The sequence below is a fragment of the Opisthocomus hoazin genome, chromosome 6 (genome assembly GCF_030867145.1).
Source record: "Opisthocomus hoazin isolate bOpiHoa1 chromosome 6, bOpiHoa1.hap1, whole genome shotgun sequence".
In the NCBI taxonomy this organism is placed as follows: Eukaryota; Metazoa; Chordata; class Aves; order Opisthocomiformes; family Opisthocomidae; genus Opisthocomus; species Opisthocomus hoazin.
The window spans coordinates 70,774,236-70,799,202 of NC_134419.1; the positions used below are offsets into that span (position 1 = coordinate 70,774,236).

A 24,967-nucleotide genomic window follows, 5' to 3' on the forward strand; every position below is an offset into this window, starting at 1 on the left:
CTTGTATGTCCTCCTAAGTAATCTAAGCAATCTAGTCCTGTTACTCCTCTCCTTCCTTTACCACGAGGAGAACAAATTTCTTCACGAGTTCAGATTCTGAAAAGACTTTTTTCCATACGAAGGAGGCCAAGTAACCGGGTAACATGGAGATGTCCTAACGTGAAGGTGGATGAAATGCTGCAGAATTTGAGTTTACCCACAAAAAACAGCTGGTAGAAGAGCAAATACAAACCAGAACAAGGGAGAAGTGAAAGCAGCCAGAGGGCTGCCACACGAATACCTACAGCAGAGCAGGTAACGGGAGTCAGAGCCCAGCAGAGAGACAGAAAAGGAACCCAGCACAAATGCCATTCCGCTCTGCCGACTGAAGTGAGCCCATCACCATCTGTCCCCAACCAGGACAGCACTAACTGGGTCAGTCCAGCAGCTGCCAACGTCAGTCAGTGCCTTCCAAGTTACACCATTTTGCCAGTAGTTTCAGAAATAAATTCGCTTTTAAAAGAAAAAACAAGAAACCCCAACCCTTCATTCAGAGTAGCAGGGCAGAAAGTGACAGGGCGAAGCAGAGAGGCACCGAGAGGCAGCAGGCACCTTGCCCCTGCCAGCTGCAGGGCCACGGCGTCAGCACGGATGGAGCCCACGCACAGCCCTTCTCGGAACGTTCAGCCTTCAAAACTCAACTACAGAGGCTAGAGGATGCCAGAATCGTGATTAGGATTTGTGATTTTGGGGTGCTCACTCCAGGCCCCTCACACTTGGTGGAAAATGAGTCACGAAGAAGGCTTGGAAGGCCAAACCCCACGCGTAATTCCTTAACAATTCAACTGCTAGCAGCATTTGCCTGCCAAATAGAATCCTCAAATTTGCTCCAACTTGTACAAGGCATTACTTCAGGTTCGGTATCTGCAAGTGCTGTAAGATACTTTTTCACACACCTACTCCAGAACGGGGTGGAATCTCAGGAACGAGCATGCCAGCCTAAGACAGTTAGCAGCTCTTGTGATAAGGAGAGCTATCATAACGCATTATATAAAATAAAAACAATGCCATATTTCAGTGAATGTACTGAAACAATTGTGAATCGGTGTAAGAACCTTTTTTCATCAGAGTTTGATACAATTAATTCTCTTAGAAGACAGAAATAATACAAAGTGACTTCACATTACAGAGCTCATCGCTTAAAGATAAGGATCTGTTTATACTTACACTGATCATTAAAGAAATGTTTTCCTGACAAAAAATGGCATTGAAGTTTTCAGATGAGCTATTCTGGGGGGCTGAGGGATGATTCTTCGTGCATGATGCAACTTTTCTAAGTCCTAGAAGTTTGGAATGGTTTTTATTTTAGTGCTTGTAATTATACTAGTGTGCCTCCATACAGCCACACACTTCAGTATAATAAATACCACACAGATACAGAAAAAGCAACACTGATAATCTGGTAGGATTCAGGAGAAAAAAAATTCAAAATGAAACTTACCTTTCTGCTGCCAGTACTAATAGTTGCCTTTCTTGTTTTTCCAGACTTCAAGTAACAAACCTGCACACGCAGCCCTGCAAACCCAAATGCGCTGTCGGAGGCTACCTGGGGAGGAACCGCTTCCGCGCGTTGGCCGCACGCTGAGAATTGGCACTACCTGGACGCAAGAGCAGCCTCATACAAGCAACACACACAGAACGTTCACTGAAGGTATGACAGGCAGGCTTCTCAGCTCAGCAACTATGGTTCTGGAAAGAAATGCATTTTACTCAAAGTCCACACAGGCTTCATGTAGGTTCTTTATTTTGAAAAAAAAATTTAAAAAACCCAGAAAATCTTGAGCAGAAAGCAGGTAGCAATGTCTTTTACAGAAATCATTCTCCAAAGTATGTATCCTGCAAGAGCCCACGCCAATCCTCTCTCACAAGGTAAATTTTGTTCACAAGATTTAAATCACCATAGCCAGTTCTGCTTGTTCATGAAACGAGCTTCTCTGAAGCCTGACTTGACAGCATGTGACATAAGCTTAGCATTGGCTCATTTATTACTTCTTTTCAGAAATGATTAATCTGGAGGTGGTTTCTCCCCCAGCATTACACATCTGGGCATCTCCATAATCTGAGGAAAATTATGAATGGGGAAAAAGCAGTAAGATAAAAATAACATGAAATATGCATTTGCAAAAAAGTTCTTAAGTTATGGGAAAAATAAGTAGTAGGTGCATACGACACCAAGGTGCCTTTTTTTTTTTTTTCAAATTCAGCTTTCTCAGGAGAATGGCAGCTTAGTCCTCCCTAAAAAAAGCTCCAGGGAAAAAGGAGTTAAATAAAACTCACAGGAACTCACAACTCCCACTCCAGCCTACCTCCCTTGAAATATACATTCTTCCTTATATTTATTTATGCCTACTACCCTCAATCATCCAGTCTCTAAAATGCTTCTCCATCACGCTTCTGGCTCTCCAGTTACCAACATTTACAGTGGGGATGATTTTCTGTGGCTTCAGCCATTGAACGAAACGCTTCATTTCCAGGTAACTGCTGTGTTCACTGTAAGGAATCCCTGAAATGAAACAAATCACAGCGACCTGTCAGTCTACTTAGCTTCTTGTCAAAACAGTTTTGCAAGCCTTCCAGCTAAGAAATACTTCAGATAATATTTTTTTTTTATTTGTATTTGCAATCTAAAGTTTATAGCTAAGGTAAAACAAAAACCCAGATTTTCCTTCTGGAAAAATTACCTTGCGTTAAGTTACCAAGTCCTTCATGCGTGCAATGTGAGCGACACCAAGCATTTGGTTAAATGAATGTTAAAATTTAAGGAGATTCAACTCCAGCCAAGAACAAGAACTGAGCAGAAGAGGAAGACCCACAGTCTCTCAAATGAGTGAAGTATGGAATGAAATCTTGGATGTGGAACTGCACTGCCACCAGCATCAGCTGGGCCAAGATTTCTCCCCTGAAGTCTCTACATATATCAGATAAAAGCCTTTATTTGCAAGAGGAGGACAGGAGCAGAATGTATGTAAAAATCTGCATTTACAGTGTTCCCAATTACCCCGTTCGCTCCTGGAGATCCGTATGTTCAGTTTCTCAGTTATCAGAAAAAGCATCGGTTACAATGAACAGTAGGAGTTTCCAGAATAAAAATACAAAAAACATCCACACAAAATTAAATGCACTGAATCTTTGCCACTCTCATACCATATATGGTGATCTTTCCTCTTGTCTGGGGTTTGATATCCACCAGAGAAAGGCATGAATCAGAGTAGGTCCACCCAGTAGGTCTGAAAGCCAGAACTTGATCAAAATGCTCAGAAAACTTATTCAAGTGATCTTGCAAGCCCTGTGAAAAGAATATAGCGTATACTTAATCCCATTAAATAGCTTGTTAGTCTAAATGTTGGAGATTTCACAATGGAGAAACTTCAGACTAAGTTTTATTTTCATGTTTTGATATGAACATTTTTATTTTAAATACCATCTGCCTTGAAAACATTAATGATAAATATTTATATCTGCAGAGCACCTTGTACCTTAGGATGTCAATGCTTCATCTGAGTAAGCCTACAGATCAGAACACATGCAGCACAGTCACATCTTCTTACCAATCTTGCTCCACAAGTCATTCATTTCCTCCTTTCAGCTGGAGGTCAGCACTCTTGCAGCTGAGTGGTGATAAAAGATGGTGAAAGCTTGCTTCAGTGCAAAACCATCTGGTTAATTTAAAGTGCCACTGACATCCTGACATCTGCTTATGCCCAGAAGTGCTCTGAGTTAATTAAGTAAGGTAGCCAAAAAATCACAGCAAGCAAGTGCTTGACTTGAGTATTGCTCTGAGCACTACACCATGTTTTACCACATCTCCACTCAGAACAGGAAGGAAACAACCTCTCATCCCTTCACTCTAAAAAAAAAAATTAACTTGAAAACTTTCCTAGTTGGCTAAGTCAGCCTTCAATGTTGTTTAAGCTCGGGAAAAAGATGAGAGGGAAGTATAAGGAATGTACAATCCTATTCCCGGACAAAGTGAAGTCAGTATTATTTCAAACCAAAAATAGAAAAATCAATTTCACATGTCTTGTATAAAATCTTAAAGGGACATTCTCCGTTTGAAAGTCCTATGAGATTATGGAACTCAAAATATTAAACTTTATATCAGCAGCAGGAAGAGGAAAGCAAAATAAAGATTGATTTAAAAAAGGTGGGGAGAGGAGGACATGTAGGCTGTGATAGAATACAAACTAACCTGTCACGTACTTGAAAATTATTAAGCAGGAAGAAGCCTGTGACACTACCACACTTAACAGCACCTTCAGTACAATGTTCAGCAGCAACATACAGAATCCATCTAACTAGGCACACAGAAGAACAACAAAAACACCCTACCACAACATATGCTTCTTTCAGCGACAGGAATTATGGCTAGTTGCCATGACTCTTAATACACTGCAAATGTTCAGTCCTCGCTAGGTTAAATATGTAACTGTAGCAGTCTAATTCTCCTTCACACTTCATTTTAGGAAGATTAACATAGCTTAAGGTAATAATTCACATACTTGCTCCCCTTACTTTAATGATATCTAAATACAGTACTTCAAATACAATGAATATCTTATTAACCAATGCTAATCTGCTGTCAAATTTTGTCATAAATCAAGCGAGCAACATTAACACTAAGGATGCAATTTCAATCTCATTGACAATGATTTGTGCGTTTCAATCACAGGCACTTCTGAAAATCTCACCTCGCTGCCAGTACAAGACATTGCTGAGCTAAGCAACATAAAGGAGGTGCACAGACCTGAAGACCCCAGTTTTCTGGAAGTCTTCCACTGCATATTCAAGTGGAAGAAGCCTCAATTTTTGGCTGGTATAAAAAACTATTTGTTGCAAAAGAACTTTGCATGCATTTTAGAAAAGATGGCCTCTTTCCACAAAACAAATTACTACAGTGTTTATTTACAACAAGTCCACTTTAAACACAGATTCCAATTTCTTCTTTTATTGCTTTAGCCAAGACTGTACTAAACCTTCATCCTTTCAAAATGGAAAATATATTCCATTGCTAAATCAACCTCCTTCAATCACCGTGACAGCTTGTTATCTACAGCATCGCGAAAGTCAGCAGTACATGCAAATGGATTCCATAAGGTACAAGAAGACTCAAACATGATTAATAATTAATTTACAATCAGCCCTAACACCACAAACTCATTTGCTTATTCATGAACAGCTACTCATCAGCACACACATCAATCCCTGTATTTTACTGAGTAAAACCAAGTATTGCAGTGAAGTACCACATCCATAAAGTACATTTACAATACTACAGCAATTCATGTTTTATTGTTATAAACATTTTAATTAAAAAATCACACATATAAAAAATTTTCATTTTATAAACTTATGTCAATATTATCCATTAAGAATATCCAGAATATTCATCTAGAGCATGTTGTCTCACTCTTGACCCAGGCAGCACCTGAAGAAAGTTTGATATAAACTCCTAATAAACTCCTCAAGAAAGCCAGAGCTAGACATAGGAAAAAACCCAAATGAACAAAAAGAATCTCAGCCCATCCAGCAGTAATATAACACCACAAAAAGCTTATTCCTCTGCCACTGTATTTTTGCTGCCTCTGATCCTCTATGGCTTTTCTTTCTAGTTTTACCCTTCAGACGTCACACATCTTAGCCAAACACTCATTTCTAGTACTGGTTCTTTTCAAGGGGGCAGTCACAAGGCCTGGATAAAATACATCAAGTCTGGTGACACCTGGCCAGGTAGTCAACATCATGAATGGGACTGTTTTCATCCTAATCACAGATAGAAATACCTATATGAATTTATAAAGCAGAAAAGATATGCTTTCTTCTCAAATTTGAACTTGTTTCTTCAACAGATTCTTGGGACAGTAATACAAGTCCCGATGCAGCGATAGAAAAATTACCCAAAATTCTATATTCAAATACATGGTTGAAGATAAAAAGGGATGGAAACCTCTAAGCCAGGTAGCACAGTTTCCCTCCCCGGGGCTGCATTTGTATAGAAATGGGCACATCTTGACAGAGACAGCTCAAGCAGAAAAGGGAACTGCACCGTACGTTACTGTCACCAAGCCTTTAGCCAAGTGACAATCGAGGGTACAGCACATATTCTGAGGATGCCGTGGGTTTACAAAACTCATCTTTCAACCTGTCAAAAACACATTCACTGATCCACCTGTTCTTCACGGTGGATTTAACACAATTATGGTCACTATTAATTTTTGAATGCTTCAGTTCTAGGCAGAAGGTACCAACATTGGTCTTTAAACTCTGATATCTATGGGAAAGATAGCAAGAGATTTCTGTACTTTTCTAAGTACCCATGGCTTTCAGGTGAATAACGCTCTCTGCTGAATCAATACCGTGTTTATAAATCGTACATGAACAGCTAAGCTAGTTGGTCACAAATAATAAAACAGCTGTCTCCAAAATGAAAAAATATGCTTGATATTACTCCTGAAAATCAACATAGAGAAAAGCAGATTTCAGATAGCCCCCCAAACTGGAATTAAACAGCTAGACAATGCCACCAGAAGGAAAAACAATATTCACAACATAGAGACTGCACAAATACTTCTAAAATTCCTGAATATGCATGCAAAAAAAATCAATATTATAAAAAAATCATAACATTCTCCAGCAATCTAAAGACCCAATGATCAAGGGGAAAAAGCCCCTGATCACAAGGAAGTATATGCAGGAGCATCTCAAAAGATGAACTCAAGCTCTGGGCATCCAGATTTAGTCTTACGAGCCGTCAGCTATGGAAACACGGAAGCTTTCCTTGGCCGAGTAGAGTTTTATCAACAGTTACCACAAACTAGGCTTCAGCTGGGGTAAGCACATGTAGCTTATGCAGCTTTTTTTGTTCTTTATCTAGAAACAGACCAGAGAGGTCTTTCCATAATAAAAGGCAGAATAATCACGCATATAGTTCTGAGAACTACCAAGCCTGGAGCACAGACAGGTTTATTTTTTCTCTACTAGTAAAGAGTGTAACAGGGGAAAAAAAGGGTGTGAAACTGGGGCTTCTAGGAGACACCATAATATACCACCAGGGTTTGGTTATTTGCATTCTACTAAAAAGGCAACTGATGGACAAGACGACAGATATACTTAATTTACTAAATAAGGACCGAATCTGAGCTTTGGACTGAGAATACTCCTGTAAGGATTTCATGGATTTGCAGGTTCGCAGCTGAAACTACGCGAGCAGGAAATTAGCCCAAATTAAGAAGTAAGATTGTGGTTTTGAGTAGGGCTAGGGATCAAATAAAACAGAGGAGGTAGGAGACACCCAGCAGATAATGTAGGCATTGGCACTTAGTGATGAGGACCACTAAAAAATTTTGGCTTTCCCAGTAATGCACCAGTAATTCAGGACAAAACCTGTACAACCCAGCACAAGACAAAACCATGCAATTGCAGATGACGGCATCAACATTTACATGGTCTGTAAAAAAAAGGATGGTATCATTCATCAGTAACTAGAATGAGATTACAAGTGATCAGATAATTTATTATTAAAAATATTGTCCGAGTTCATGTTTACTGATGCTGCTGGGGCAGAAATAAGAGAAATGGTCGTATGAACTCATCTTTAAGTATTTAACATTCTTCGCATTTTACTGACACTACATTCCACCCAGGCATTCAACTAGCTACCAGCCTCACTGGGTGTTCAGCACTCTGAAAGTCCACCTATCACGCCTAGCTTACATGGACGCAAAATTACCAATGACAGCATCAGACCACATTCCAACGACCTCACACATGAAGTCAAAGCCCCAGTACAGAGGGCCATGGTGGTTCACCAGACTATTTTCCACTAGATCACTGTGGCTTTAATATCTCCTGGCTCTTTCCAGGTTCCAGGCATTGTTTCTAGCACACTGTAGATTTGTCTAGAAGCTCTCATCCTTGGACATGAGACCCTGCACATGATACATCTGCCCCTCTCTGAGAAGTAAGGCTGTCTACACATCCTTGTAGTATAATCACACTCTCTGCCTGAAAGTCCAGCTACGTGAGTATGCCATACACACTGGGACACAGGACAGCAGAATCACGTAACAACCCAAAAATCCGCAGAAGAAACTAAAATGTATTATTACTGTTTAAGACAACACAACACATTAAAAATAAATCCATACACATTTCCATTACTCATTTTCTGCCCCACCGCAGAAAAGATTATAGAACAACATTAAAACATTAAGATATTAAGTTCCATCTCCTGCAGCTCCCATCCAAATCGTATAGCCTCTTTTTCTCCTTTTTAGGTCAACTCTGACCTTTACTGGTCCTGCAGCTAAATACCATCTTGCTCTGAAGGATTTGCTTGAGATGGCACAGCAGGCCTGAAGCAAAGCAGGAAAATGAATCCAAGCCCTTCAGGCATAAGCAACCACTGTTTTTCCTCCAGGTTACCTTTAATCCAGAGCCTGCTGCTTTGCCTTAATGCCATTCTGTATTTCGTAGTCTATTTAGAACAAACTTCTTTCCCCCCAGGAATTCGGCACCTTTCCTAACTAAGAAATTCCCATGAAAACTCTCAACAACAAAAACCCACTGTCTCAAATCTCAACTGAAATGTGCACTTGAAGTCAACTTAGACGAAACAATGTCTTAAAATAAACTGGTTTACTTGCTTTTGCTACAAATACTAGAGAAGACTGTGTGTCGAAAAACTAAAGCATGTATACAGATGCGGTGTCCTTTAATTGACTCAATGTGTGTATTTGTTATGTGTGAGTTTTCATTTTCAAATATCCTTATCCCCATGTAAATCTTCAGCACAGAAGGAGAGAGAATATTCTTTTAAAAGAAGAAAATATTTTTATAAATACATGGAAATTGAACTGAAAGGAACACGGAGAACCCTATTTCTTTTTTTAATCAAACACCAGACTGGACGTTGGCCATGTTCAAAGGCTGCCTCAAAACAGAGAGGCTCACAGGTAGAAAATCCTTTTAGTCTTTTCCTACATCGTAGCAGGTAAAAGACAGGCTGAAAACAGGGACTCCATGTCACAATATATTAATTGCTAATAGGACAGATCCTTCAGTCATTACATAAATCTACTTCAAAAAGGTTCACAAACAGCAAGCCTTTGAACAAACTTCATCTTATCGTGTACAAGCACCGCACTGAAGTGAAATTACACTTTCTGTGCACCATGTTTGGAGACAGTCATTAATGTTTAATTGCATTTCATTTCCAATGTATTGCTACATGTCAAAACTTTACTAAATAAATAGGATCTGACAAGAGGTTAAAAAGCAGCAAACACAACACCGGCTGGGACGAGCCAACAGTAAAATTAGCCAGCAGGTTAATCAGCAGAGTACATGTTCTGAACTTACCTTAAAATTAATTTGCATCATGGGAAGAACATGAAGCAAAGTACCACCCCAGTCCATACTGATGAGCGAATTAACACCTGCTGACTCCAAGCACTGCAGTGTTTTGTACTTATCACGGGACATACTTGCTTTTGAGCCCAGAACTTCAGCAATTGCTTTAGGATGAATCGGGAAGAAATCAGATACAGAAAATTACAGGAGTTCATTTTTTGTTTGTTTTGGAGATATTTCTAATTATTGCACTGCATCATTTGTACTATTGGAAAAAATCCATATTTAACAGGATATAGTGTTTCATATTCTAAAACGAAGACGACAAACCTGTAATGGCTGTTAAAAAACTCTGTCTGCTATGTTTTAGCCCCAGAATTGTGTATGACAATTGGAAAGAGAATGAGAAAAGAAGTACGTTGATAAGTTCTAAGTCGTATTTCTTTGGTAGAATGTCACCAAGGTGCACTGGTATTTATTTCAAAGAAGCCAGAAACGTGCAGTTTCTGGAAAATGAGACAAATAGCCCACATTAAAGACAGACTAAATTTCAGTGAAAGCAAGCCTTGTATTGAAGACTTTAAATACACTCAAAAGCACAAATGTGCATGCCTGCTCTAGAGTATATATTTGGGCAATGATGTTGGATCCTAATGCTGTAACTGAGTGAAGCACAGCACACAAGATTTTCATTAAGAAAGATGTGTTTTGGTTTGGGGAATGCTTTGTTAAAATTGATTTCATTAAGACCAATTACTATAAATATTTAGGAAAATACATCATATAAACCTGGAAGGAAAAACTGTTAGCAAAACAGAAGTTTAAGAATAATTATATTCCTTTGCTGCTTCTCAACAACATGAAATTATTAACACTAAAGATGTCATAAAGACCTCATTTCTGGCTTTTTTTAATTGCCATTATCAATTTTCTCACCGGAAGCAATTAAATAGGTTCATTCACTTAGAATACAAACTGGCCTTCTGTATATTCGAGGGGTTTGTAAACATGGCAGAAAAATATTTCTTTCAGAAAGTTAAAACCTATTGATTAGAATCATAGAATCACAGGTTGGAAAAGAGCTCTCAGCTGATCAAGTCCAACCGTCCACCCAACACCACCATGTCTACTAAATCATATCCCGAAGTGCCACATCTACACGTTTTTTTGAACACTGAAAACTAGAAACATTAGAAAACTGAACAACCAGCAGCAGGATTATTAAATATATTTCATTTCTTTACACAACATCTGACCATCAAGACTAAGTGACCCTTTATATCTTCAAGAAAAAGGTCTTTTAACACTGACATTTATTTAGTTATTTGATCCAGTACACTTCTTTTACGTACCTAAAAAAACTTTTTCTTTCCCAATGGAATAGGTGCCACAGACAACTAGAGTACGTGGGTTTAAAGTCACTGTCTCAAAGGCAGTATTGACAGCAAACTGGATAACCTCTTGTTGAGCAGGAAAAGTGTATTCAGGACTACAGTATCTGGGGCATGGAAACAAGATATACCACTTCGTTATACAAGGGAGCAGACATCTGAATTTACCAAGCAGGCCCTCAAAACTGCATGCACACAATAACAAAGTCATGGAAAAGATCTTATCCCTCTATATAATTTCAGTCTACTTGCAATCTATTTGTCAGAAACTACTGAGGTGCCCAGATGAAACTGTTGCAACAAAATTTACATTGAGTGTATCAGTCTTTTCTCTACAACTATTAACTTCTCTGACACTAAGACTCAATTCTGCATTTTTTTTCTCTATAAATACCAAGTGCTTTTTCAAGCTAGATATTTGTATCATGTACTAATTACATCCTTATGTCTATTTTTTGTCGTGCACACAAACCATAACATAAGGCATTATTCATTCACAGAAACATATGGAACTGAAATAAAAGACTGCAGCTGGTCATTACTCATCATATGCAGAAAAACAATTTTCTATACATGACTCAGAGAAAGCTCTAAGGAAAACGTGGACAACTGATTTAACCATTTGGTATTCTTTCACACTTTGAATTCCCCCACGCCCCTTTTATAACAGAGCTGAATCCACATAAAACCAATGTTCCATGAACCTCATTTTAGAGTTGAACACTCAACATATGAATTTTGCCACCCAGAATTTAATAGCATTTATAAATAATAAGGCCATCTCACCAAATACTTTAGCAGCTTTTCCACTACCCACTTTTATTCTCTCATGTAACAGCATAACACATAAACAAGCTAGACATACTTTGACTTCCAATAAATATCTGATTTTATTCAACACTAAATAGAGCTAACAAGTGTTAAAACAGTAATGTTACTTCTACACACATTTTTTTCTGTTCATATAAGGTCTTACAAAACTGAAAGGAGGGTTATATTGAAAAAAAGCAGTCAAACACAACTTACGTGGTATCAAGATAAAGGGTGTGGACTTGTTGACTCATCAAAGCAGGGTAGCGCTCCATAGAAGGATCTGCCCTGAAGTCTCCTGTATGCAGAATAACATTTCCACTCGGTAGACAGAAAAGGATCATTGTTGCACCTGGACAACTGGAAACAAGCAAACAAAAAAACTCCATAAAAATTACATTAGTTGTCTATACTGATAAACTGCCTTAAGAGATATAGCACTCCTCAGTAGCAGGTGTGCAGAACAGCATTTTAAATCACAGCTACTATGCAGCCTAATTTAGCTAGAAATTCCTGGTTTCTAAAGGAACATTGAAGCTATCCTTATGGCCATAGACAAGCCAGACTTGAGTTCTCAGCTGAGATGGAGGGAAGAAAAAAACCACACCAACAGTAAAGTAATCAAGCATTAACTGCCATTTTGGGATGCTCTGTCTTCTTCTAGGTATGACAAAGCAGCTGCCTCAGCTGCCATCTCTGAGGTTCTATTATTTGATTTAAAGGGGAAACAGCACACCAAAGAGAAGCAGCATTCTTATTCAGGAGCAACAGAATTGTATTATTGCAGATGCATCTTCACTCCTGCAGAACTTACTGAAGAATTTCCTTTTAAATTCTAATTGCAGGTTTTAAAAATTATCCTCATCCAGAATTCCCTGGTTATAAATACAATTCTCTCACTGGCCACGGCAAATCCATTGCACCTTCTGCAGTTCCTCGCCAAAGCTGTCTGAAGGCCAAGTGCTCAGACTGGAAAACCAGAGTGGGACTATTTCGGACATGAATCATCTGTAAAGGGTAAATGAAATCTCAAAAAGGGGAAAACTGGCATGAATCAGAGCTAAAAACAAAATTGGTGAACTCTCCAAAAAGCTGAACTTTGTACCTAAGGTTTATGTGCCTTTTAAATTGAAGCAGAGGATCAGAAAGACAAACAGGAAAAATGAGAAGTGTCCAAATTACATAAGCAACAAGGCTTCCTTCATTCCCAGAAAGGGTTCTCAAAGGACTTCATGGAATCTTATCTCTCCAACTATAAACAAATCCTAAGATAAGTAATATTCAAACCAGCTGTGACACAGTGCTGTGTTTCAGTATACACTTCATGGAAAGGACTTGTTCCTCTTGCCCATTGCCAAATAAGGTACCAAGAGGCAGAATGGCAAGAGCACAGGGCTGGAAGTCAGGTGCTACTCAACTTTAAATCCAGCATCATCACACAGTGACAGTGTAATACTGGACAAAAATCTCACCCTTGATCACCAAATCCAGTGATGTCTTGCTGCATATTTCAACAGGCTTTTCTTTAATGTTCAATATTCAAAATGTTGGCAAGTTATTGTCTCTCCTGGGATCCAAAGTACTACATTTTTCTCTAGCTGAAGATTTAACTATCTTCAGCTGAAGCTACAGAAATGTAACATATCTGATAATCAAATCTAACATGTTCCCAACTAGACACCAAAAACTAAAGTGTCCAGACCACCAGAAAAATCATTCAACCTCTCAACAAGCTTAAAAATTACAGAGTTATGTGTGGTTAACACTATGTACTCCTTACGACGAAAAAAAAAATTAAACCAAAATTACAAAAAAGTTTCATTCTCAAAAACAATTCACCCATTTCAAAAGCTAACTACTTGCAAGAAATTTAGGCTCCTACACGCCTAATTCACTTTTGAAGTGCAAATGTATGTTACTAAGGCAACTCAGGAATGTGAATTATTTTCACCCTTCTTTTTTCAGACCCACTGAAACCTAAAAATGATGAAAACATAAACTGTATCTGTACAACATTTATCTTTAACATTCTACACACACAAATATTCCACAACAAAGCAATGACACATACTGATTGGCATCGAGCAACAACACTTTGGTCCCATTCACTATACATTCTGTGTCCATTGGCAACACGTGGATGTACTGCTCTTGGACTCGAAGTTTGCTCTTCACCAGGTTGCCAGTTATCTGTAACAGGGAAAGGATTTAATACGTAATAGGAACAAAATCTAAAAAAAGCCTTTGTTTATTTTAGAAACAAAAGCTCTCAAAGCCAGACTGTCTGGCTTAGAGAGAAACTATAAGATCATGGGTATAATGAAGACTTTCAGTAGCACTTCACCTCTCAAAAAGCAAACTGACAAAAACCTGTTTTAAAAAGGCAAACTTGTAAAAGCCTGTCAACAGGTTAAAGACTGGAATCAGAGAGGAGGCAAACAAGAGGGAATATCTGTTACAGACTGCCAAGTCAAGAAGGGTAGGTGGGTAAAGCCCTGTTTAAACAGCCGAAGGAACTTCCAGGTCACAGGCCCTGGGTCTTCTTACGGAGAACTGCAGTCATCCCAGCACCTGCTGGAAGGGCAACATGGGACACGACCATTCCAAGAGACTTCCAACGTAAATCACAAATATTTTTTTGATGCAGGTTCTGGATGGGTAATTTTCTGAGTAAAGAAGAGTTGGTTGGACATATAATAGCAAATGGCAGTCTTGGCCATTCAACAGCCTGAAGCACAGGACACACGGGACCAGGCTAAAACAACTCCATTTACTGACCATGGAGAATAGATGGCTTAAGTTGGGGCAATCCCTGCTATCAGTACAGTCTGGGGTTGAAAGGATCGAAAGCAGCCCTGCCGAGAAGGACTTGGGGGTACTGGTGGATGAAAAGCTGGACGTGAGACAACACTGTGTGCTGCCAGCCCAGAAAGCCAACCATACCCTGGGCTGCATCCCCAGCAGCATGGCCAGCAGGGCGAGGGAGGGGATTCTGCCCCTCTGCTCCACTCTGCTGAGACCGCCCTGGGAGTCCTGCGTCCAGCTCTGGAACCCTCAGCAGAGGAGAGACATGGACCTGTTGGTGCAGAACCAGAGGAGGCCACAACAATGATCTGAGGGCTGGAACACCTCGCCTGTGAGGAAAGGCCAAGAGAGCTGAGGCTGTTCAGCCTGGAGAAGAAAAGGCTCCAGGGAGACCTTATTATGGCCTTTCAGTACTTAAAGGGGGGCCTATAGGAAATATGGGGACAAACTGTTTAGCAGGACCTGTTGCAACAGGACAAGAGGTGATGGCTTTAAACCAAAAGAGGGTAGCTTTAAACTGCATACAAGGAAGACATTTTTTACAATGAGGGTGATGAAACACTGGCACAGGTTGCCCAGAGAGGTGGTCGATGCCCCATCCCTGAAAACATTCAAGGCCAGGTTGGACGGGGCTCTGAGCAACCTGATCGAGTTGAAGATGTCCTTGCTCACTGCAAGGGCGTGGGACTAGGTGACCTTTAAAGGTCCCTTCCAACCCAAACTATTCTATGATTCTACAATAATTTCAGACTTCCATCACTTGACTAGAGTTATAGAGAAGATGGAGCCAGATTCCTGTCCATGATGCACACAAAAAGAACAAGCTACAATTTCAAGTTGCAAAAAGGGACGTTTCAATTGCATATTAGGAAAAAATTTAAGAGTGGGTAAGCACTGCAGCAGGTTGCAAGGACATGTAGCAGAATTTGTGCTATTTTCAAGATTTGACTGACAAAGGCTCTCTGCGGTCTGATCTAATTTGAAGTTCTTTTAAACCTGAATTTTTTCATGGTATCTAGACAGGCAAGTTTCTCTAGTCTTCTTCATCAGCCAAATCCGGGTAAGAAAATTTCTTACAAGGGAAACACAGATTCCCATATACATATACACCCTGTCTAATTGACCCAACAACAGAACTTCTTATATTCTATTTATTTTCATCAGTATAGAAGTGATTCTAGTTGCATATGGATTTGATAATATCTAGTAATGTTGGAAAATCTTACCTTATTACAGTAGATTGGAAATGTGAAGTTTTTTGTTAGCCCACAATAGTGATCAGAGTGAAAATGAGTAAGGAAATAAGCTGTGCAGCCTTCAATTTCTCCATACTGAAAGGCATCAACTGTAAAACCAGTTCCTACAGCAAAAAGGGAAGAGAAGCCAGTCGGTAAACATGCATAGTTAAACTAAGTTTTAATTAAATTTGCCTTTTGCTTTTTTTTTCTGTCTTCCAAATTAAAAGGGAAAGCAGTTACACTGCATGCAGCTGAAGGAGCCATTTAAAGATGAGCATGGTTTGCGCATGAGTCAACCGTCACAAAAAATTTTATTAAAATAAAAATTTAATAAAGTGTCCACACACAAACACTTTCACAAGCCTCCCAAGTATCTGCTGTTCAGCTGCCATCCTACACAGATGATGACTGGTTAAGCAAATAAGACACATTTATCTGCACTGGGCTGGTACGTTTTAAAGTTCACGTAGATTAAAATCTAATACCAACATCTTAAATAAAGACAAACACAAAATTAAACAGATAACCACAGCTTAACAAAATGCATTTTGTGATCAAACCACAATTTTTCAACTATTCTGCATTTAATATTCCTCTTAAAACATGCTACCATAAAAATATCAAGCAAGCAATCTGGGGTCTTTGAATATATATGCTGAGATGAAACATAACCAATTTGCCGTTGCAAATGGTACTTCCACATTGGGTTACAGTTTCTTAAAACCACCAAACAGTGCACAGAACTAATTCACCTGGTGGCACTCAAATATTTTTCATTTTATGTTACACAAATTTCCCAGGTCTTCTAGGAGAACTAGAAATAGTTCTACTTACTTGAGGCTAAAACTTTAAGTATTTGCAACTCAAAAAAAAACCATAGCAGTCTGCTAATTAAAAAAAAAAATCACAAACCAAGAAATCCCCAAGTGTTTGAGAGGTACCAGACTCGAAACTTCAGGGAGGCTGAATTACACTAGGCCATGGGGATAAATACATATCATTAGTAACATAGAAAATAGTCAAATATACTTCAAATGTAGTGACAAAATCCAGCACAAAGATAATACAGACAATAACAAAGCAACTTTAAAATTGCATTGTAGGCATAGCAGTCTGCTCTTCAAATTTATTATGTATCGAAAATTCTCTAAGCCCATGGAACCCATGACGCTGGTGTAACCCCGCAAAGACTTACAGATCTGTCTTCAAGCAGCAGCTTGACACTTAGGATCACTAATATATTTCTATTTGGCTTCCTCAAATATCTGCCCAAGACTAAGACAGTCCTTTAGTGGTACAACTGTGAGGATCTGAAGCTTTTTCAGCCACTGATGCATCATCCTGTAATTTATGTAACTGCTTGAGGAGATTCTGAGAAATTCTTGGCCGTTTCCTTCACCAAACTACTCTGCTTGGTTTTCATTTCTCTGTTTTCACTGTTGTAGTAAATCATATTTCTAATACTATTGAATTTCAAATGCAAAATTAAACTCAATTCTTTTAACTCAGTGTAAGGAAATAATTGCTATTGACAGCCCTATTTTCAGGCACAACAGAGACAGTGTAAAAGATCAAATTCAGAAATTAGGAGTGAATATTAACAAGAGAGATATAATAATTTACAAAAGTGGATCTGTCTTTCAATACTCCTTATGGTTTTTTGCTCAGTCAAAAGCATTCATTCGTCAGTCCTTGAAATAATTTCCCTGAGATAACTATTCACTATTTTCAGCCATTGCTGACTCTGGTTCTGCAACCACCTTTTGGAAACGTGCACCAACACCAGATTTCATCCGCTTAGATGGAGGAAAGAAAATTCATTATGAGCTGCAGTCTAAACGGTTATGAAGAGTGAAGAACACTGAAGCCTAAAATTAGGAAACAAAATAGAACGCTCAAGCCAAAATTAGTTAACCTCTGCAAAAAGCAAGTTACCTCTCACCTGGTATTTTCTTGTAGAAAGGGCAGTGTTTTTTTCTTGTTCCTTCACCTGTAGTAGGTGATTCTTTAAATTTTTTTCTCCACCTTGGTTGGCCACCAGAATTTACTTCTGCAAAGGCTCCATTTTTACTTGAACTTTCTATCACTGCTTCTACACCTTCCACAGACCCTTCAGCTTTCCTTTTTTGCTGTCTGGGCCTCTTTCCATTGGGAGTTACTGAACCTGATACCTGCTTTCCTTCACTCATATGCATCTCTCCTTTGCTTTCCTCGTTTACTTTGGGTTTTAACCCAAAGAAAACACCAATGTCCATTTGTTTAAGTTCTTTGGCAGAACTGCATTTGGCACTCATACTTGCTAAAGAAAGAGATGGTACTGTTTTAGAGATGGGGCTGGGAAAACACACAGCAGCGGTATTAAGATTTCCTTCTTTCTCCACTACTGACTGCAAGCTCTCCTGGCAAGCTGTTTTTTTAATTGCATTGGCAGTCACTTCATCTGTATTAGTTAAAATGTTACTTGGGTCCCTCAAGATGCTACTTTCCTGTGTCAGAAGAGACCCAGCACCTCCTCTGGCTAGCAGTGATGATGTCTCAGTAAAACTCACGTATGCAGAATCCAAAGCACAAGCAGCAGTATCTTCTGACTCTGTGTCACCTCCTTTAGCAGCAGAGGAAATCAATTCTGGCTGTTCAACCTCCTCGTTATTAAAAAGAAAAGAGGATCCCCTGGCTAGTCCCTCTTGTTGATGCTGATCATCTACACATGTTGAATTACAGGACTTGCTGTTCATGTGACTGTGAGAAATGGTTTTCTTGCTATGATCTAGATGGTTCAATGTATTTACTTCTTCACAGTGGTTTTTTTTAGTTATGAAATTTCCCATTTTGGTATGCTCATACTGAGGCTTCTGCTGGAAGAAAAGTCCATCAAATGTTTTAAATGCCACAGAATTAGATTCTTCATCTTCAAAGTTCTGGACTTTGAATAACTGATTTTGTGATATTTTTACTTTCTTCTTCTCTTCCTCGGTTTCCTCTTCACTCTCCTCAAAAGTGCTCAGTGGAGAATAAGAAATTTCACAGTCACTGAAGTCTGCTTTTGACTGTAGCAGAGTTGGCTGATTTGTGTCCTTCTGACTACACTGATCTTCTCCTGTTCCACTTTCCTGAGATGATGCAAAGTCATAAAATTCAAATTTACAACTATTATCTGTGGTCTGTGTGAGCTGAAATGTCTGTTGAGGCTTCTGAACATCTGCAAAAGAGGAAGTACTTTCACTGATTAAATGCTGAGACTTCATTTGCGGTGAACTCTGTACCACCCATGTACAGTCATCATTTGGGACATTTTTTATATTATTAGATGGTTTCTCATTCTGTGAGATTTCCTCTACATGACTTGAGGAACAGCTGGGCTTTGCAGCAGTAGAACATGTCGTCTGCCCCTCCACAGTGTTTGCTGAAGAGTTTACGAGATAATCTCCTGCCCTGCTTGCTGCAAGTAGAAAATGGCTGTAACGCTTGTAGTGGGATGGAATGGTGGAAGTGCACAGTAAACCATCAGGACACTCTATGAAGACAGTTAAACAGAGAAGTAATGTTAATATAGTTGCCAATACATTTGGCACAATTATTAAAATAAAAATCCCACATGACATACAATTTAAAAGCTTTTTCTTATAAATGCTGCTATTTGAAGACAGAAGGCACAAGTAAAAGGTAATTTTCAAGCTGCCAAGACCTCCTGCCCTAAACTGGCTAGAAATGTGAATGCTTCCAACCTAAACCAAACAGCTGCTGCCAACAGAGCACTATGCCTGAATTAATACAGCCCTCTAACAAGAGTGCCTAACCCTGTTTCAATACTGTGCTAATGTAATCATATGGCTTCTTAGAATTGTCTCACATGCAAGCAATGAGCTCACAGCAGTAGCACCAGAAAAGGCCAACAGACATGTTTCAAAATAAACTACATTTTGGTTCTGAGTCCACCTGAAATTCCATTTTAAATTATTTGCTGGGTTACATATTAAATTAAAAGGAAAACAAACAAACAAACAAACGAGGTAATGAATTTACTTGTGTGAAAAAAGTATTCGACACCAGCAAAAAAATCTGTGGCTCTTCCCTAAACCTTTTCAGCTAAGAGTTTGCTACCCTAGCTTTTGATGATTTTAAGGTGAATGCATCATGAGATTTTTTGTCTGTTAATTACGGGAGTAAGATATGGAAATGAAGTGTTAACACATCTGTTTTAAGTTAAAACCACTGCCAAAATTGGGGTTAAAGGACTCAAATTTCATTGTTCTGAAGAAGAAACTTCAAGGAAAGTTACAAAGATACAAAAAAGAAAGTGACTGTGTTACCTAAAAGAGCGTTTACTCCAGTATCCTTGACTGTATGCTTTCTGTTTTTCAAAAGTTACGAGGTGTACCAAGAAAATAAGTTGGATACCTAGATCTGTTCAGACATGGTATTTCCCCACATGAAACCAGCAACCAGAATGAGTCAGTTCAGTTCCTCTTGTACAGAACTCAAAACAAAACTGTGTTGTCTTACGATACAAGAATGTTTTTGTATAATTCTGTATAAAATATCTAAAGACCACGGGCTAACATTACAAGTAAATTAGCCTAACACATTGATTTCAGCTTCCAACTGTCCATAGACAACTGAACAAATCACACAGCAACATGCATAATAAAATTTACACCTAAGGAGAAAGAAATTCGGTGTCAAAAGTGGCAACCTCTTAATTGAAGGAGGTTTCTTTGCTGAACCTGACTTAGCAATTGAAACAGGTTTCATTATTTTAAAATGGTAAATATGCACCTTCTTCAATAAACCACTCAAAATGAAGCTTGTTAAACAACCATGAATGTTTATCACTAAGTTTTATGATTAGATTCTGATATGAGATTTTCATATCAGATTTCTGTGTTCTTCACAAAAAACCAAAAATCTCATATGAAAATTATACTGGTAAAAGTGACCAGTAATACCATTCTAAAAATCATACCATCTCAGATTTTGAACTAAACAGGAAAACCAAAGTTTACAGAAACATTTTATGAGGGGCCTTTAACTCCTCTCTGAAGACTTTTTTCTTACTCTATCCGTACCTTTTTCAACGGATCCTGGAGCATCCAAACATTCAGCAACGTGCCATCGAGGCGTCTGGACCAACAGCAAAGCGAAAGGCATCTGGCAGCTCGGACAGTATCCATCATGAACTGGCTTTGCATTTTGTGAGCTCTGTTCCGTCAGACTGCTCACGCTTTCCTGGGAGTGCACACTACTGTCATCTTTACATTGATCTACATCCTCACTTGGCCTTGATCTCTGCTCAGTTTTCTGAAGAGCATCACTTTTTTCTGGAGATTTTTTTTTATTTCCATTTCTCTTTCTTTTTGGCCTGCACCTGCCATCACTTACTTTCTGCACAGGTGTAGAGACGCGCTCCGAGTTACTCTGATGCTTCTGCTTCCTGATGGATTTGTACTCCCAAATGTCCTCTTCCAATAAAGCATCTTCAGACATGGCAACACACGAAATATTCCCCTCACTTTTAAGCAACAGTTCACAAACCCACCCTTCCTTCCACTAAAACGTGTTCTCTTCCCTGTCCCCTTTGCTACCTGAAGAAAAGCACCTGAACTCCATTTCAAAAAAGCAAGACCGGGCCACAAACCAAGCAGAAGTCCGTGATGGGGCAGAAGCATGGTGGATCCTATCCTAAAAACAGTTTAACGAGCGTCCCTTTGAATATCTGTAATAACCGCCGCTAAACAAAGCCTGAGCCTGTGAGACGCGGAGAGCCTTGCGGGGCGAGCCATTTCCCCCCGCCACCCCGCCCGCGGGCACCCAGCTCGCCCCGCTCCCCGGGCCGCCGCCCCGAAGCGGCAGGGGTTTAGAAGAAGACGGCGGCGATCTCAGCTACGGGATGGCCGCCGGCAGTCACCCGCACGGCGCTGCCGGGAGGGGCCGCGCTCCCAGCCGCCGCCGCGGGCACCGAGGGCCGCCGCCTGCCGGGCCTCTCCCGCCCCGGGCACCGAGGGCCGCCGCCTGCCCGGCCTTTCCCGCCGCAAGCACCGAGAGTCGCGGGCCCGCGCCTCTCCTCAGCCGTTCGCCGCCGCGGCGGCAACGCATTCGCTTCCGCACGTTCGTCACCGCAGCTGTCGTTCAACTTCCCGCTTCTCTCATAGCATCTCTCCCCTTAAAAAAAAAAAAAAATCCCAGCGTTTATATTGTTGGTGCCTTGTTTGGATTTTGTTCCGGTACTTCTCGATTTTCACATCTGGTCCGCTTAGAAATAATAAAGTTACTGGGCGGGAAAAGCAGGCTGTGTTGAATCTGCTGAGCCGAAATCTCCACTGGGGATTGTCTTCACGAATATGCTTCCGTGAACAGCAAAACTATGTAAAAACACGAAACGACTAAGCAGGTGCCCCTTTAAGACAGACGAATTATTGCGTGTTTGTGCCTAGGTTCTGTTTGGATTTTTTTAATTTTAATTACCGTTTTCCTCCCCCGCCTTGCGGGAGTTGCTGAACGTGCGGCACTGAAACGGCAGGCCGGTAAACAGCGGCCCGCCCAGGAGGCGTCATGGCGGCGGGGGGCCTGGCGGGGCTCCTGCCCGCCCAGACCCAGCTGGAGTACGCCCTGCTCGACGCCGACACTCCCCAGGAGAAGGAGAACTTGGTCTACCAGTACCTGAAGAAGATGGACGGCCGGGAGCGGGACCTGACGGTGCCCGAGCTCGGCGGAGGTGGGTGGCGGGGCCCGAGCCGGTCAGGCCCCGCGGCGGAGCGCGGTTCGGCGTCCCGGGCCCGCCGGGCGGGCGGCTGCGGGGGCTCCGCCGGGAGCGGTGGCTGAGCTCCGACGGTCACGGCGAGGCGTTTTCCTTGAAGTCCCGCTGCTTGCGAGGGCCGTGTGGTGACGGCCCCGTTAGCCGCTCTTTGAAAAGGCGCTGCAGGTGACAGGACACGTCGCTCCTGAAAGCGGCAGGAACAGAGGACGCGAGGAAAGAACCCCTCCTTAAGAGCTGCTCTGCTTCTGGGGGCAAAAACCTCTTCCTTAAACCTTCTAAACCTCTGCTAGCTTCATTAATTTATCTTTTTCAAAATAAAGCCTTTCCATTCTCTAGGGTATATTGGTATCTCTCTCCTGTGGTCATAGTGAGAGCCTTGGCAACTCCTGCGGGTTTCCCCTGAGCTCCCTTGGTTGCATGGCAGCCGCTGAGGAGGTTTCGCAGCTCTCTATCCCCGTGACTTACCTGTGCTTGTCAGTGTTCATGGCCCTGATGATACCAACTGTGCTGGAGATGTCATCCTCGTGCAGTGGTGTGCCCCTTTCACACGTCTCGCACACTTCTACATCTTTTCTTTTACTAAGTGTGAAATCAAAGGTAAAGTTTTGTAAGATGTTGAAGGTCCTGTTCAGGGTCCTTTTAGCCTTAGTGAGGCTCTCTGCAACTGTGAGAGGTGACATGTGACTGCAAGACAGAGACCTCCACAGGTAAACGTCAGGGTTAAAATCGCATGCGTATCGTGGGAATGAATTCTGACTTGTAACCAGTCGAGCAAAGTGAGTGTTCTTGCTGTCTGGATTTGGACCCCTGAACTGAAATTTCACTTTTGTCATTAATATTGCTTTCTGTGTCCCGTTAAAGCTTATTTTCTCCACTAAAAAGAGCTCAAATAGTTAGACAACATTTTTCATTTCCAGTGTTTTTTTATGAAAGATGTTTTAATTCTAGTGAAAAGCAGAGCGATGCCATAAAATAACCTACTCTTCTTTTTAAAAGTAAGCAGTAAAGTTTTGCCCTTGTACTGCAGAAACAATGCATCCTTGATAAATTATTCTCATTGTTGTCCCCAAATCTGAATGTGTGTGCATCTATTTATGTTTATAAACATAGGGAGGTGGAGACCAGTCCTCCTCTTAGCAAAACAGAAAAACAAACCTCCTGCTGACTTCAGCAGCAATAACTTCTTCTGGGGGCAGTAAGAACTTTGTTTGCTGAAACTGTCAAGTGGAAGTTTTAAGATTTTTAGATTAGTCAGCACACAATTTGAAACAATAGGCCTTCAAAAATGTAGTTTGGCTTTGCGTTGTATCACATGAATCTTTTTCCCCCCATTATTTTCAGAAGTGTTAAGTGATAGCAACAGCAAACCACATTCTAGGGTATTTATTTTCTGTCTTGATACCAGTTTCTAACGGGATCGGAGGAGTATCAGCTACCAGTGAGGAAAGAATGCTTTCATGTCTCATATCGAGTGGTTAAAATAAATGACCAGGAGTACTACCAGCTATATCGGGAAGAGGCTGTATTTCTTCCCATTCTAACAGGATTAATTTATACCTGTCATTTCAAACTCTGAAAATCAAGATCAGAACTACAAACACAATATTTCCATCATCTCTGAAATCAATTCTTTACAAAACTGTTGGAAAAATCATTGAGTTTAACAGTCTTTTTAATTTACTGGCATTTATGTGAGTTTTAGATAATTGTTTTTTTACCCTTATGACATTGTTAGGGGTGGAATAATGTAGATCATGTTTTAAAATGTATGAAAATTGTTCTCAGGCCTGCGTATCCTTTCGATTTAAAGGTGCCTATTTATATATATAAACTGCACTTTCAATATTACGTTAAATCTTGTTAATGATATTTCTTTTAATTTACTAATTACGAAGAATTGGGGAACATAAGGATGAGTTGGACAAAGATAAGACTTTTGGTTTGCTTTTCTGTCTGCATAGAAAGGCATGTTGAACTTTTTTTTTGAAGTGTATCAGAAACATTGTGTGATATTGTGCAAAATAGGTAGAAGTGTCTGCCTTTCCCCACTCTTCCCCTAACTGGGTTTCTCTGTTCTCTCAATTCCAGATCTACAATGGTTAAACACTGAAGGTCCTATTTCTCTTCACAAAGACCTTTGTGGAAAAGTTGTGGTGTTGGATTTCTTTACTTACTGCTGCATCAATTGCTTGCACCTGCTGCCTGATCTCCACGCCTTAGAGCACCAGCACTCTGATAAAGGTAAAAGTGCTTTGGCTGGCTTGGAATAGAATTTCCTGGCAGTGTTGCAGGCAGAGTAGCTGAGTTACTTTGTTGCTGGTTGCTAAACAGCTGGCAAAATTTCACTGGTGCCTAAAAATGTCTTCTAATCTTTTAAGTAGCCTAAAAAAGGTGGCTGTGTATACTCCCGTCACACTTTTAAATGGGGTTAAATAAGGTATCTGTTGTGTGTGTATAATTAAAGAAACAGGATGTGTGGTTAAAGCCCAAATCTGATATCCTCATAAAGAAGGCTATTTGCAAAAAGCTACGCAAGGATGTAAGGTATGGGCTCAAAGTTAATACTGACACTCTACAATTGA

General features: G+C 40.3%; 2 protein-coding genes across 2 annotated transcripts in view; one reads left to right on the forward strand and one right to left on the reverse strand.

Annotated features, from left to right (window-relative positions):
* Positions 1-1,761: 1,761 nt before the first annotated feature.
* Positions 1,762-21,724, reverse strand: DCLRE1A (DNA cross-link repair 1A). Its single transcript, XM_009934618.2, has 9 exons — positions 20,698-21,724; positions 17,574-19,145; positions 15,620-15,753; positions 13,660-13,778; positions 11,805-11,948; positions 10,740-10,885; positions 9,397-9,551; positions 3,184-3,325; positions 1,762-2,542 (listed from the first exon to the last, which is right to left on the reverse strand). The coding sequence occupies exons 1-9, from the start codon at positions 21,113-21,115 to the stop codon at positions 2,376-2,378; spliced, it is 2,997 nt and encodes a 998-aa protein (XP_009932920.1). The 5' UTR covers positions 21,116-21,724; the 3' UTR covers positions 1,762-2,375.
* A 325-nt stretch (positions 21,725-22,049) lies between these two features.
* NHLRC2 (NHL repeat containing 2) overlaps positions 22,050-24,967 on the forward strand; it is a 31,888-nt gene continuing 28,970 nt past the window's right edge. Inside the window, exons 1-2 of the mRNA XM_075423790.1 lie at positions 22,050-22,343; positions 24,474-24,626. Of these exons, the coding sequence (XP_075279905.1) occupies positions 22,181-22,343; positions 24,474-24,626 (316 nt within the window). The 5' untranslated portion in view covers positions 22,050-22,180. The remainder of the gene's footprint in view (positions 22,344-24,473; positions 24,627-24,967) is intronic.